Source organism: Octopus bimaculoides, chromosome 18, assembly GCF_046866305.1.
Source record: "Octopus bimaculoides isolate indiv1 chromosome 18, ASM4686630v1, whole genome shotgun sequence".
In the NCBI taxonomy this organism is placed as follows: domain Eukaryota; kingdom Metazoa; phylum Mollusca; class Cephalopoda; order Octopoda; family Octopodidae; genus Octopus; species Octopus bimaculoides.
Genome location: NC_142945.1, coordinates 4,742,419 through 4,759,918, shown reverse-complemented (window position 1 = coordinate 4,759,918; position 17,500 = coordinate 4,742,419). Strand labels below are relative to the sequence as shown.

At 33.4% G+C, this 17,500-nt stretch overlaps 1 protein-coding gene across 6 annotated transcripts in view; it reads right to left on the bottom strand.

Annotated features, from left to right (window-relative positions):
* Nucleotides 1-17,500, bottom strand: part of LOC106872231 (fibroblast growth factor 8) — a 134,847-nt gene that overhangs the window by 1,276 nt on the left and 116,071 nt on the right. For 3 of the 6 annotated variants that reach the window (XM_089365663.1, XM_089365662.1, XM_089365665.1), the window contains 3 exons: nucleotides 15,120-15,176; nucleotides 6,994-7,159; nucleotides 967-1,067 (listed from right to left, as the gene is read on the bottom strand). In XM_089365663.1, the coding sequence (XP_089221789.1) occupies nucleotides 967-1,067; nucleotides 6,994-7,159; nucleotides 15,120-15,176 (324 nt within the window). The remainder of the gene's footprint in view (nucleotides 1-966; nucleotides 1,068-6,993; nucleotides 7,160-15,119; nucleotides 15,177-17,500) is intronic. The other 3 variants (XM_089365666.1, XM_089365664.1, XM_089365667.1) reach the window with 1 other exon arrangement.

Below are 17,500 nucleotides of genomic sequence, written 5' to 3'. Positions count from 1 at the left end.
CAATTTTAGGGGAGAGGACTAGTCGATTACATCGATCCAAGTGTTTAATTAGTACTTAATTTATCGACCCGAAAGGATAAAAGGCAAAGTTGACTTCGGCAGAATTTGAACCCAGAGCTTGAAGACGGGTGAAATACCGCTAAGCATTTTGCCCGGCGTGCTAACGATTCTGCCATTTCGCAATAATAATAATAATAATAATAATAATAATAATAATAATAATAATAACGACTTCAAATTTTTGCCATAAGGGCAGTTTGCGTGAGGGGATTAAGTCAATTACATCAACCTCAGTGCGTAACTGTTACTTATTTAATCGACCCCAAAAGGATAAAAGGCAAAGTCGACCTCGGCGAAATTTGAACTAAGAACGTAGGGGCAAACGAAATACCACTAAGCATTTCGCCCAGCATGCTAACGATTCTGCCAGCTCACCGCCTTAATATTGATAATAATAATAACAATGATAATGATAATAATAATAATAATAATAATAATAATAATAATAATAATAATAATAATAAGTTTCAAATTTTGCGACAAGGGCAGCCATTTTGGAGGAGGGAATGTGTCGATTACATCGACCCCCATTGCTTCACTGGTACTTAATTTATCGACCCTGAAAGGATGAAAGGCAAAGTCGACCACGGCGGAATTTGATCTCAGACCGTGAAAACGGACGAAATGCCGCTAAGCATTTTTTCCGGCATACTAACGATTCTGCCAGCTAGCCACCTAAATAATAATAATAATAATAATAATAATAATAATAATAATAATAATAATAATAATAATAATAATAATAATAACAACAACAACATCGAAAAATACCTTAGGAATGAGAACCCAGGTTCGAAGTTTCCCGAAGACACCTGTTGAAGGCTGGATGGTATATCAGCCGAAACGTTGTGTTAACAACAAACAAGATGAGGACAATTAATCAGAAACACATGCTGAAATACTTACTCGCAATATGAGTCGTCCTTTTTGATTAAAACACATGTATTTATTTTCTGATCCTCGTATCCGTACCATTCCAAATGGGCCATACTGTATCGTTAAACTTGCTGCAATATACAAGATGCAGAAAGATCAATATATATATATATATATATATATATATATATATATATATATATATATATATATATATATATATATATATATATATATATATATACAGAGAAATTAAGAGAAAGAGTGAGAGAGAGAGAGAAAGAAAGAGAGAAATATCAAAGAGAGAAAAGAGAAATATGAAGTTGCGTACAACGATTCAGTAACTGTTAATATAACAGCACTTAATTTGCAATTTATCATAAGCACCCCGTAAGGGTTGAAGGCGAAATTCACCTCAGCAGGATTCGAAATTAGAACGCAAAGAGCCGAAAGAAATATATCTCATCAGTTTGGCCGAGATATTAACCATTCTGCCAGCTCGCCATTTTAGATTAACTAATAAATTCCATTGGAGACCAATAGGATCGGAGCAGGTCTGATCTTTGATAACTTTAGCGACGAATTCACTCGAGGAAGTCAACTGTGATTCCACTCCACCATACATGTGTTTAATCGCATGCATGCATTCGTACAAGTGCGCGCGCACACACACACACACACACACACACACACACACATACACATAGACATATTTCACGGGAAGCAGAAGCAAATTAACACAGAAAGATAAGCTATGCTTTAATTTTGATTTGACTGACACATGCCAATGTGGAAGGAAACAAATATAAATAGAGACAGCAATGGATACAGAAACTTGTCAATTATCTGACCAACTAATTACACATAATAACTGTGCTATAACTAGGTCCTTAGATTAAGCGAAACGAGACAGAATACGATAGAATACAGTTTAAAAAATGAATAAGAATCAGTATGAAATGGAAGAAAAATTATTTATAAGAGACCATCATTATTAGGGTCCACGCGTAGCTGTGTGGTAACAAGTATGCTTCTCGACATATTTTTGAGTTACGAAACAATTATTGTAATATTAGGAATTTTCATATTGTTATATAAAAGCTTATCAAAATATTTCCCGGTCATTTATGACTTTATACACGCCTTGTCTTTTTCCCTTATATATATTACGATATATTCTATTTTGTACAATGATACATTAAGAAGCTTTTTTTGAGTACCATCGGATTAGGTAAATCCATATATTACGACTTAAATATGTGTGTGTGTCTGAGAACAATCACCGTATCACAAACGGTATTGGTGTGGGTACGTCCCTGTAACTTAGCCGTTCGGCAAAACAAAATACTTCGTAGTATTTTGATCGTCCTTATGTTTTGAGTTCAAATTCAACCAAGGTCGATTTTATCTTTTATCCTTTCGGAACATTGGTGTGGGGGGGGGGGTCAATGAAATCGACTAACCTACCCCCATTTCCCACCAAAATTTAGATCATGTGCTTACAGTAGAAGTGATTATTACTACTACTATTATTATTATTATTGGTTGGGACATCGGAAAGGCGAGCTACGTAGTGCACATTTTGTTCGTCGCACAACTCAGTTATAAATGATTCTCCGTTAATCCTGTGGAAATATGTTATGAAAATATTATATTTGACGATTCCTTAATTTTCTCCAATTGGCTCCTGTTTGCTCATTTTTTAAAATTTCATTTTATTTTTCCAAAGCTGCTCGTAGAAACCATAGGATGAAGGAAAGATTTGGCATCTCTTAAATGGTCTTTGGAAAAGATGAAAACAATATAATTACGTAAATTATTAATTGTTTTTTTTTTAAGAAGTGGAATGAGCGCTAACCAACGTGTACATGTGCCCTCGTATGTGCCTGTGTGTTAGTGTGACGCTGTACGAAAGAGAGAGAGAGAAAGAGAGAGAGACAGACAGACAGATAGAAAGGAAAAGAAAGAAAAATACAGAAGCAGTTGTGTATGTTTTTGTGTGTGTGCATGCGTATGTGTATACGTGTGTGTGTATGTGTGTGTACGCGTGCGTGTATTCAGGAATTATTCCATCTAATATGGTGTTTGCCAAACTTTGGTGTGACTGCCAAATGTTAGTAAAAACACTTGCCAAAGTGTGGGAATGCAACTACGAAAGTTATTTTCGGTTTGGATAATGAGTTTGTTTATTATCATCATCATCATTATTATTATTGTTATTATTATTATTATTATTATCATCATCGTCGTCATCATCATCATCATCATCATCATCATCATCATCATCATTATCGTTGTTGTTGTTATATGTTCGGTCGCATTTCTTGGTTTATGTAATCATAGTCTAACAAAATAAATTAAGTCCAAAACGTTACTTGCGGTGTTCATACAAACAACTACAACTAACCGTCAATGCCCCCGCCGCCGCCACCACCACCAACAACAACAACACAAATACTGCTGCAACTGTAACGTAATCACGAATGGTATTAACACATCATAAAAATCAGTTCTTCTCTGGGATCCCTAACAGCGATTAGAATCACGTGGCCTGATGATAATGATGACAGTATATGGAACCTTGAACTTGGGCAAACTCCCGTAATTATGTGCCCATGACCCATTAGAAAGTTAATTATCGCACGTACTTTTAAAATGCACATTCAGCCCGCCATCGCCATATACATATACATACATACATACATACATACATACATACATATATATATATATATATATATACAACACACACACACTCAGAAATGGTGGGTCTAGTTTCCCTGCAAAAGGTTTAAGGCCACATGACCACGTCAAATTGTGTACACCTGATATCAATATAACGAATCACAAGGAAACTAAAGGAACATGAAGCAAATTCCATCTTGATTGGTTCATCCCTAAAGCATGTAAGCTGGCGGAGAATTTACTGTTTTTAGGGAACTAGACACCAGAAGAGTATTAATCCTTTGAAAGTCATAATGCCACGATAGTTTCTGAATGCACGTCGCTTGGTAGCTATGAATTTTATATCTTTATTGTGATATTTACCACCACCCACACGCAAAGCAAGAAGTTATTTAACTCCAATAAAGATAACGTTACCTGTTTTTGCAGGATAAGTTCGTTTCCAGGATTACAAATTAAAATCACGAAGTCGTAGGTTGACAGGCCAATCTACTACAACAGTTATTTTTTCCTTTATCATTTGAATGGCTCTATCTACCCATTCAATGGAATTTGCTCTTCCAAATCAATAGTATAAAGAGCAACAAGAATATGCCGGACGATATTGAAAGGAATTACACTGGTTACATTAAATATTCGTTATTACAAACATCTACATACATCTCATCCTGGCCATGGGAGGGAGAAAATCTATATCGTTCTCCCAAATGTCCTCTATTGTATGGGGCTCTACAAGATCGGAATAAACGCCCAAATGACATGGAGAATCATCACCAAAGTTATAAAATCGTTGAAATTAAATTAACCAGCAGTATCATTACACAGAAGATCCGATATATTTTCTAATTGTCGTCATCGGAGAAAATACCTTCTGAGCAGTTTCCAGACCCTAGAAAAGCCACGAGCTAGGGATTTAAAACCAGCGTTTCGGCGCCGTTTTATATTGAATATGTTGTCTATTGACTTTTTATACATGCTAGGCTACTGGTAGTGAAATTTGTAAAGATTTGCTACCCTTTATATGTATGTATACATATATAAATACATATATACATATACATACATACATACATATATATATATATATATATATATATATATATATATATATATATATATATATATATATATATATATATATATATATATATATATATATATATATATATATATATATATATATATATATATATATATAAGGCAATATTGATTTAACGTGGGAATTGTGCTAGAAAATTAATAATTATCGCTATTAGGAATTTCATATATGTATATATATATATATGAGCACGCGCACACACACACATACACACACGCACACACACACATACATGCAAACACGCACATACAAGGACACAAACACCGCGCTAAACTCATTAAAGTTACTCCTCCCACCGCTGCTAACATCATTGGCGTTGCTAAATAGTTTATTTGTTCCGGCAATACCTGAGGAATTCTAATGGGTTATATATTTTGTTTTAAGCCTACTAGCGGCCATACACATATACCGACAAATACATACAAACACATATACGCATACGTAATCAAATACATACACACGAAATATTTGTACTAAATATTCACAACACTGCGTTCATACTTAATACGAAAAACATGGTGTGTGACTGGGGTGGGGTAAGTGTTGTATTGATGGAAGCTTCTTACTATACAAATACAAAACACATACACTCCGATGTAGTCGTTTTTGGACAGAAATATTAAAAGACACACTGAACGCAAGCATATATATATATATATATATATATATATATATATATATATATATATATATATATATATATGTATATATATATATATATATATATATATATATATATATATATATATATATATATATACACGCATATATATATATATGTGTGTATGCTTATATATATATATATGCGTATGTTTATATATATATATATATATGTTTATATATATATAAACATACACATGTATATACATACACGCATATGTTTATATATATATATATATATATATACAAGAGATAGAGAGGGAGAGAGATAGAGAGAGAGAGAGAGAGAGAGAGAGAGAGAGAGAGGTCTCACTGTTACTTTCTCTCCATATGAAGATATTTACATATATATGTGTGTATATGTCTATACATATATTCACCTCAACGTTAAACGTATATACTCTCTCACTGTCTCTTTTCAAGCATATACATACATATGCGAGTCATGCATGCATGTGCGTTTGTGTATGAGCATGTACAACGAAAGAAATAAGAAAGAAAGGAGAAAGAAAGAGAACGAAAAGAAGGAAAGACGAAAAATGGCACGGCGTGTGAGTTACAGACGTCTGGCACTGAATTCATCAACTCTCCGTTATCTCCATTTGATGAGCTTTGAGAGGGATTGTTTAGGGAATTTTCTGAGGAATTATTTTCTGATAGTCTAGTGCCAAATCTTAAATTAGAAGGGAACTGTCTTGCCATTATTTGATGCCATGTTACGTAAGCTTCGAGTGGGACTTCATTGATATGAATTCCTGCCATTCTTTAAACAAATAACAAGAATAAGGAAGAAAAAGAATGAAAAAAATGATAGGAAATATATAGTCATTGGAATGAAAGTGAAGACAGTTACAAATGTAAAGAATTCGCTAAGCATGGGAGACATAGACGTATAAATTATCAGATAGGCAGTAATATATACATACAGACAGACAGACAGACAGACAGACAGACAGACAGATAGATAGATAGATAGATAGATAGATAGATAGATAGATAGATAGAGAGGGAGAGAGAGAAAGAGACTGCCACTATGCCAATGATGAGTATATGCACCGTTCTGTTTTATTTCTTTATTTTTACTCGTCAATTAGTTTTTTAACCAAGTATCTTATCGATTGTGTGCTTAATCATTCGGTTAATCAATCATTCAGATGTGCTTATCGAGGTCTCTTCGTCGCCATTCCCAATATCCCCTTTCTACTCCAGATCATCCTCTGATCTATGTGTATTGTACTTTCAAGTGTAATATTTATATCTTTGCGGATGGATTTTAGTGGTGATATACATGAAAAGAGGCGGCAAAGAAAAAGAGAGAGTGTCTGTGCGTACGTGTACGTGTGTGAGTGGGCCTTCTTTCCCGTGTCTGTTCTCGGTGTGTTTGTGCACTATGTGTGTATGTATGTATGTGTACGTGTGTCTGATTAAATAAGCAATCGATTAGGTTCTAGGCAAAATAACTAACCAATAGACGAATAATAACAAAGAAGTGAAACAGAACCAATGCATGTATTTTCCATTGGCATAATGACCCTCCCGCGACACAGAAGAATTCAAAGTTGCTCTAGCAATCAATAATAACATGTGAGAAGATAGGGGCAATTAATTCTTACCGTGTTCTGAATTTTCTGAACCTTCTGCTCTAATTTTGCCTGAGGGACCAAGTTCGATAAATTCATCAGAACATCTTGATCTAATTAATACCGTCTGGGGTGATTGAAACTTTTGGTTAATGTCAACGCTTTTATGACGGGCCAAGTATGCTGAGTAATTGTAAGACTAGAGAAAAAAAGAGACAAAGAATACATTGCAAGTGATATATATCCACACACACCCACCCATATATACAGACAGATATATATATATATATATATATATATATATATATATATATATATATATATATATATAAAATGAATGTCATACTTATTTAATGCATCTCAATTCAAGAAGTGTACTGGTTTTGTTGTTGTTGGTTTTATTTTTGTTTAACCCTAGGTCCGGCTTGACTGAACATGGCTATGATGATAGCAAGCTGTGATTCGATAGATATAGCTCTCCCTGGTTGAGTAATTAACTTTATTGTTTCAATCTCCATTACACACCTGCGTGTATATTCTTTTTTTTTCCTTTATTTGTTTTAGACGTTTGACTGCGGCCATGCTGGGGCACCGACTTGAACAGTTTTAGTCTAACAAATCAATCCCAGGAGTTATCTTTTTTAAGCCTAGAGAGAGAGAGGGCGAGCGAGAGAGACAGAGACAGAGACAGATAGATAGACTGATAGATAGGTAGATGGGAAAGACAGACAGACAGAAAAATAGATAGATAGAATTATATGTGTATCTATATGTGTATGTATGTTCATGTCAAACCTACTCGTGTGTATTTGCATTACTATCTCCATATCAACTCGCCCGGATTTCTCTTAGAGACACTTTTGACGCCGTGGAACTACTCCTGGATAAAGTATTTGGAGTTTTAAGTTCAATTCATTGAAGCTCTAGTATGCATTTCCTGTACTGCGTATATCCAGCTCTTACCTATCGTCTATACACACACAGAGATACAGACACATTAATTTATTCATTCATTCGCTTACAACTATTGCCACCAAGAGAGCTAATCTAAACATTACTTGCCCATTTCCGTCATAGATATTGAATACTCTTTTGGGGGCAAAAGATAATTGTTAAACAAATCCCTGCATCACGTGACTTCATTTTGCAAATAATCTTTATCGGTGAAATTGCTATAATAACTCTCTTAATGTGTTTTCGCTTCAATTCCACAAATTACTGTTGTTATTCTTGTGGAGTTTCACCCTGTTGAATAGTAACGTAACCGAACTATGAATGAGGGCGTTTCGTTCATACAAATACTATTGTAAATTTTTCAGATATGCATATTAATCCGTCGGAGTGACGAGGACCATCACGTCATCCTTGAAGATGACTTACGTGGTGACTTTGTTTAAAGTAAAAAAAAATAGTTGTGCACTGTCAACTTCGCTCTCTTGTCCGTAGCCATATTCAGTCGAGTGGCAAGACCGCTGAGGATGGAGACGGGTGCACTTGATGACTCAAGTGTCTTACTTGCCGCATCTTGCTTTCTGCACTCCATCGTGCGTTGCTGCAGATGCCTTATACTTTAGTGAACCATGATGGGTCTTTTTATCAGGGTCTACTGGGTCCAGTCTACTCATGCAAAGGCAAATACACGTGTACGCTAATTAACCCATAGCTTGGAAGCAGACAGGTGCTATTATTCCGAGTCCGAGTAGACCTGAGAACAATAATGGTCAAGGTTGGTTCCATACTACTCAAAACTTTGGAACTCCAATATCAGGATTCCCCTATTGGATGCAGTTTAGAGTCATACCGAGGACAGAAGGCATCACAGAATACATTACCAAAATGCCAACTTGATAACAAATGCAGAAATTGCGGAGGGAGTAGGAACTATTTTTTTGGAAAAAAAAAAAAAAATAGATCGGTTGACATGAACGGAACGATCTTTTGTCATAGGGTTATCTGCGTTATTAGGAATGACCTGGGGTTAAACAACGACGACAACAACAATATCAGCACTTGCCTTGAAGGGTAACATTTAAAAATAAAGAAAAATAATACTGAATATTAATAAAGAAGAACATTATATATGTAAACATAACACAACACATAAATGCAACGAGAAATACAATAATCGCAGCACAAAGAAGCAATTGGCCTCAAAACTATTGTTAAAGCATGCGCACACACACGTACATACATACATACATACATACATACATACATACATTGTGACCAATCACACACATACACGCATATAATAGACTTACATTTTGTATATAAGCTCAAAGACATCCACACCTAATCCTACATGTACACTCGCTAAGTCATTCACAAAACCATGGAAGTACTCACACACACACCTGACAAACAAAAAACTGCCTTGTCACGTTAAATACAGAGCAACCGGCGTGAATTTTGCGAAGAAAAACTTAGATAAATTTCACAGAAAAGGAAAAAGAAGCACATTACACTAAACATATATAGACCTATATAATACGACATACGAACTGATGGATTACGTCTGGATGGGCATAAGAAGTTTTGCCAAAGTCGTTTTGACGCCGCCGATAGGTGTCGCTGATTCGGCGCTGACTTGTTTGACCTGAGACGCTCTATTGCTTCATTTTAATGTTTCTTTCGTTCTCTCTCCACTCTCTCTCTGTCTTATGCTCTGTTTATGTGAGTGTGTGAGGGGGTAGGGGGGATATTTCTCTTTATGTGTAAGAGAAGTAAAGTGAGCTGTCAATGGCATTCAATTAATAAATTATGTTTTTCTCCCCATTCTCTTTCTTTTATTCTCTTCTCTCTCACTCTTCCCAACTGTATACGTATATTTGTGCGCACGTGGGGAGTTAGCTCCAATACCTAAAAGTATTGTCGTCGCCAAAACAAATTGAATGCCCACACAGCTGTGCGAAATCGTCACTACCACACATTTGCTCCCATTCATCTCATTTCGTATCAGGATCTATTTCTATACGGATATAAGTCCGAATATAAATTGATATACGAATTTATATCCGCAACCCAGGCTACTGAATTGTGTGCATTTGTTTCAAAAGGACATTAAAGAGTTACGTGTTTAACTTGTTGTATTTGTTTACATAATGCACGCAAAACAGCGAGGATCTATGCAAACAATAAATATTCTACCGTCTTCAGTAAGAAAGATAACATAAAATAACATCTCTCAACAGACTCCCCTTCAAGCAGGGTGGTGAAGTCAGTAACGACATCGATCATAGGGATACTATGGTTAATGGTCTATAGTTACGTACTGACCTGGGGCTAAACAGCAACACATTTAGCTGAACAAGAAATGTTTCACTTGAAACAGACTCTACATGTTATACAAGCAAACATGTCTGCCATTATTTAATATCATTCAACATACTATCAAATTACTATTGAAATAACTACACTATTGTGATCTTCACTATCACACTATTGAATCGACTATCATTCTGTGTAGTGAACAACAACATTAACAGGTTTTCCAAAAATTATGAACACACACATGCAACAAATATATATAATCCACAAGTTTATTTTTATTCTCTCTTTATTTCTCTCCTCGTGTTCCTTTCTGCTGAAGAGCGTAGGCACGAAATATAAAAGACTTTCTCACCTACCCGAGTGTCAAACTAATACACCTGCTTGTTGCTTATACACTTCGTCTTTTGTTTTTCTGTAAATTTCAACTATATATATGTGTGTGTATGTGTGTGTGTGTGCATGCATGTATATGTATGTATATATATATACATACATACATACAAATATACATACACACATACATACATATATATATACATATACATACATACAAACATATACATATGCGCATTTAATACAATATATACGTACATGTATATTTGTATGCGAGTGATTTTCGAAATAAATCACATCCGATATTCTATGCAATTTTCAAAATATTCTTCAATATGTTTATCGAAATGCACAAAATTCACAGACAAGTCAAACATTAAATGGTAATTATTATGCAGCTGTGGTGCAAAATTAATTCAAATCATGTCATAGATATACACATGCAACATGTTACGTTACTGTATGCACCCGAAACTGTCATGCAATCCATGCTGTACAATGCCATATCATAAATGTACATATTATACATCAATGAAATTCACCCTCGGTCATGCGTGTTACCTAATACAATGCACTCATATGTTTGTATATTTTACCTTTGTTTTACATTGTAATGTTCGTCCCAGGCATTGTAGGGAAAGCCTCAAATATTTTCCTCCTTGTCATCAAAAAATATCTTCGCCTGAAATCGAATTTGAAGTAGTAGCAGGACCACCACTTTCACTAACAACAACGACATCAACACCTACAAGCGTATGAAACATTTTGGCGCAGCCATGCTGACGCCACCTTATTTTGTGTCGCTGGTTTGGCGCTCATCTATTTGACATCAGCCGTATTAATGTTTCTCTTGTTTGAATTTTTCTTCCGTGTTTGCATCCACCGTTTCTTTTCTATTTCTCATATGTATGAGAAGAGAGCAAAGTATATTCCACTCGTAGTCAATTAATTCTAATTACCTCCTCTCTCTCCCTCCCCTCTCCTACCATCTCTCTCTCTATTTTTCTGTTTGTGAATATATTCCATTTTATATGTGAAGATCGTTTTCGATTAATAAATTAAAATGTCTCTCTCTCTCTCTCTCTTCTCTCTCTCTCTCTCTCTCTCTATCTCTCTCTCTCTCGCTCTCTCTCTCTCTCTCTCTCTCTCTCTCTCTCTCTCTCTCTCTCTCTCTCTCTCTCTCTCTCTCTCTCTAAATCTATCTTCATGTCTACATTTCCACGCGTGGGCGCGCGGTTGAATGTGTTTGCTTTCAAAGTCAAAATCTTCCGTAGCCAAAATAGGCTGCAGTTTCAACCAGTCGCGCCAAGTCGCCAGTGTGCACACAACTTACACCCAACTGTCTCATTACGCCTACTTTAGTAGCCTCGCCATAACAAATATGGCCAGAAAAGCATGAATTTCACATCAAGCATCGTAACTAATACCACGTGAATCAACCAACCAACCAATAAATAAACAAGCAAACACCCAATGTTATCAATACTATTACTACCGCACATCTTATAAACTACCACTGATAATACTATCACATTTACTATTATCAGAAGGACGGTTCTCCCATCTTGCTTGGACAATCTCTGCAAAAAATGGTTAGCACAACTAGCACAATACAGCACCAAGAACGAAAACAATGAAATGCACCAACACCAACAACACACACAAAAAAAAAAAACAATGAAAGTACCATTACCAACATTTAAAAAAATGCCGCCATTAAAAACAGCAATGCCATCATCAACGACATCTACGCCATCAAACACAACAGCAACGCCATCACCAACAGCACCAATGCCATCATCAACAACAGCAACGCCATCACCAACAACAGCAACGCCATCCACCACAACAGCAACGCCATCACGAACATTACCCTCATAAATACCACCACCAAAACTAACACAACTGACGGCACAAAACCTCACTAACAACAACAACAATAGCACGTTAACAACAGCTTGCTCAGTGCGACTAGCATCGTCGCCATTATCAGCAAAAGCACGGCCAATATAAACAACAAACAGCAAGGAACAACTACATGTGTACAAGAGCAACAACAACAACAACAACAACAACAACAACAAAAGCAACACCTCCTCCACCACTACCAACATCGTTAACAAGTTTATCAATATAATTACATCGATAATGCAGTTTAATTAAGTTAATTGATTATAATCTAATGCCAAGACCACCACGACTAGTTATATCATAATTTGGGTTAATTGATCACCTTGCAAAATGCTAAATTAATGTGTTCGTGTGTGTGTGTGTGTGTGTGTGTGTGTTTAATAGCAAAATGCGTTACGGGGACCTCATCAGTGAGAACTTTAACTAATATCCACTCTTCATAACATTTGTTTCGAGTGCTTCGTTGAACCACGAACTTTCCGGGTCATTGATGGGTATGAATAACTCTATCTGTGTGTGTGTGTGTGTGTGTGTGTGTGTGTGTGTGTGTGTGTGTGTGCAGCTTCATTTAAATACCACTGCTTATGTTATGCTGACTCTTTCCAATAAGAATGAAATAGCGCTGTGCATGATTACCAAAGAATTTAAATTTCAGGATCTTCGTAATATGCAAGCAAATAAGTAAATAAATAAATAAATAAATAAACATGTACATTCTATGCAGCTTGTCTCTTGTTCGTCAATTTTAAACATCAAATTCCTAATCCATCCAGATATTATACAGCATTGATTATCTCCCTTACACTAACAAGCCATCTGGGAACACGATGTGTGTGTATACATACATATATACACATTTACATGAACATATGTATGCATATAAGAATAAATGTATGTGTGGATGCGTCAGTACGTGTTAACAGATTAACACACATATGAAGTGAAACGAGAGGAACTGCTGGAAAGGTGGGGTTAGCCATATTGTCTTCATATTTTTTATTGAAATATACCTTTAATATTTCAATTAATATCGAAAATAATAATATATATAGTAAAATAATTCTGTCATCACTTTAAAGCAGAAGGCTTATGCTATCATATTAAGGGGAGGTGGTCCTGGGTGGATTGCTATCAAAGGGTTTTAAGAAATTTAGGGTTTCCGTTTGAGTAGATTATGTAATGAGGTCTAATTAGACAGGCAGTGTGTTGGCTGAAAACTATAGATATATTCCATAGCACATTAGAGCATGAAGCAAGATCACTGCTAAGGTGTTAGATATGTGCATGTGTGCTTGCATGTATATGTATATATACATATATACACACACACACACACACACACATATATATATATATATATATATATATATATATATATATATATATATATATATATATATATATATATATATATATATACATATGTCTATACATATATATATATATATATATATATATATATATATATATATATATACATATATACATATATACATACATACACACACACATATATGCATATATATATAAATATATATATATATATATATATATATATATATATATATATATATACACGTATGTGTGTGTGTATGTATATATATATATATATATATATATATATATATATATATATATATATATATATATATATATATATATATATATATATATATATATATACATATTACACCGTGTTTAAAGCGTAATAGACAAATAATTACATAAGGTGTCTATTTTCGCGGAAACAACTAGTCTAAGGCTATGTTTCGAAATGGTACCACATTGTATGTTTGGTAAATTATAATCTAGAATAAAAATAAATATGTATGTGTTTTGTGTGTGTATGTATGTGTGTGTATGTGTGCATGTGTGTGTGCAGAAACGAAAGTCATGACATGTGGCCATGTTGTAAGGAAACAGCAATTGTCGCAACTCTGTAACACTGAGTTGGTGGTAATTGGATTTAGTTGTATTAACAGATAGTAACATAACAAACTAACGTTCTACTAACGTTTATATACCTTTATATATACATATATATACGTATATGTCTATGTATGTATATATAATATATACATAAACAGCTCCTCCTGTGGCAATACAAATGCCATATATATATCATTTCCAAGTGTAAATTCTATTTCGATTTGAACTTTGTCTAATGAGATATTCATGAATAATGTGTAATATGTTCTAACTCTACAAAATTCTTTATATATGTCCATGGCTATATTATATGTACTATGTAGTGTCGAAACGCACGTAACTAAGGAATAAATGTGCTACCAAATATTTAAGTGTATTTGTGGCATTTCAGTGATATTATTGTTAGTGATGGTGTTGGTTATGGTACGTGGCGGTAGTTGCAGATTTTTAAATACACACACTCAAACTCCACATACAACAAACAAGCAAAAGACAAAACGAAAAACGAAACAAAAAAGAGTATATTTTAAAATCTACTCTAATACACACAAATATATACATACGCACATATATGTATACGTATACATATATATATATATATATTTACATGTACATACACATATTCAAATGCATGTATATGTATGAATGTACACATATATAGAGATGTATACATATACATATATATTATTTGTTATACATGAAACGCCGAACTATACCATTGGAATGGTTGCATACGCTCGGTTAGGCCCAGCCGGGATCAGCCCTTCGTTGTTCTAGAATAAAAAAAAATATAAAGAAACGAAATAGCAAGCGTCTTATGCATACAAAGTCGATGATTAAAATTACATTTAACGTTATTATTAATATTATTATTATTATTATTATTGTTATTACTATTATTATTATTATTATTATTATTATTATTATTATTATTATTATTATTATTGTTATTATCATCATCATTTTCATCATCATCACCATCACCGTCACCACCATTATTATCGTTATTATTATTATTCGTCGTCAACGCACGTTAGTTTAATATTAGCACGTTATATTAAAATAATCACTATTATTAATAAGGTTGCTGGCCTTGTGTCAAATTCAGAAAGAGCCATTTTATTATCATTATCAATATTATTATCTTTATTATTAGTAATTTTGATAACTCTTACGATTATTCTTATACTTGTTAATAATACCATTATTTTATTATTATTATTATTATTATTATTATTATTATTATTATTATTATTATTATTTTCATTATTATTATTATTATTATTATTATTATTATTATTATTATTATTATTATTATTATTATTATTATTATTATTATTATTATACTTAAATTTAATATTATCATATACTTAAGAAATATAGTAGCTCTAATTATACAGAAAATATTAATAAACCCATAAACACACACGTTACGTATAACATTATACAGAAATACATACACACCTTGATATATATATATCTATATACATGCATACATACATATACATATATATGTATGAATCTAAATTTTATATATATACAAATTGTATGTTGGTTTGTTTGTTTGTGTGTGTATGTGTGTATGTGTGTGTGTGTGTGTGTGTGTGTAATTGTGTGTGTCTGTCTGTGTGTATGAGTGTGAAAAAGAGAGGCTGATAGGCAAACAGATAGAAAAAATGTTACTTCTTCACAACTACATATACATACATACATACATGTGCGTGTGTGTGTGTATATATGGCTGTGAGTATGCATTTAAGCGTGGCAGGAAATAATGATGGTCATCCAGTTGGTCAAGAATATTGATTTAAGACAGCTTACCTGAAGACCTACATATAATTATATGTGTTTTTGTATTTATGTATTCATGTATAGATGGCATTAGTTCGTTTAAGGTCTATGAGGGGTCGCTGAAAAGCACTTAGCTTTGGACAAAAGAAAATACTGGAGCATCAGTTAATTATGATTTTATTCCACATCTTCCCCTCTCAGATTCACACATTTATTGCAGTGATCCTTCAGTTTTCGCGATACTCTTAAAGCCACGAGTTTCTCAGCACCCCATCGTATGTATCCTGCGAAACGGAGATAGATCCGGTTCGTAATCTAGATTCTAACCCCTTATATCGAATTTCATAACGTCAACCGGGTAGTTTTGCCTGTATGTCTATGTGCAATTTGCATGTATGTGTATGTGCAGGTCTCTGGTGTCAGTGCATGTACAGACCTCTATGTTCTGATTTATGAATGTAAGCTCTCACATATAATTGAATGTCTAGGTAAGTACATATGTATTTATATGCTAAACTTTTGAAAAGGTTTCGTATAATTTAACAGTTCTATTTATGATCGGTATCTGTAGTCTTCCAATTAGCCTTTTCATTTCTAGTTTTGAGAATGTTCGTTGTATATATGATGTATGTATGCGTGTATTTCCGAAGGAGCTGTCCCTGAATCATGATGAAAATATACATTTATTACAGCTAGAAGCAGAATTAAATTTTAGCGAGTTTCTAGATATATAATTTATGTAATAAATGGAAGCAAGCAGAAGCAATCAGACTTAACATTAATTATCGACATATTAGTATCATTATTATTATTATTATTATTATTATTATTATTATTATTATTATTATTATTATAACTATTATTATTATTATTATTATTCACTAATCTATTATTACTATTATTCAGTAGTCTTATTATTATTATTATTATTATTATTATTATTATTATTATTATTATCATTATTATTATTACTATTATTATTATTATTATTATTATTATTATTATTATTATTATTATTATTATTATTATTATTACTATTATTATTATTATTATTATTATTATTATTATTATTATTATTATTACACATTGATGACGATGATGACGACGAGAAAGGACATCAGGGAAAATATGCACTTTGGTGAGGATAATGGTGATGGCGTCGCTGATGATATCTGCTGCAAGTGAAGATGATGCTGTTTGCTATAATTAGTTATATATTATCAAATTTGATGATGATGATGATGATGATGATGATAGCAACAGTGATCGTAATAATGATGATGTTGATGATGATAATGAAGACGGC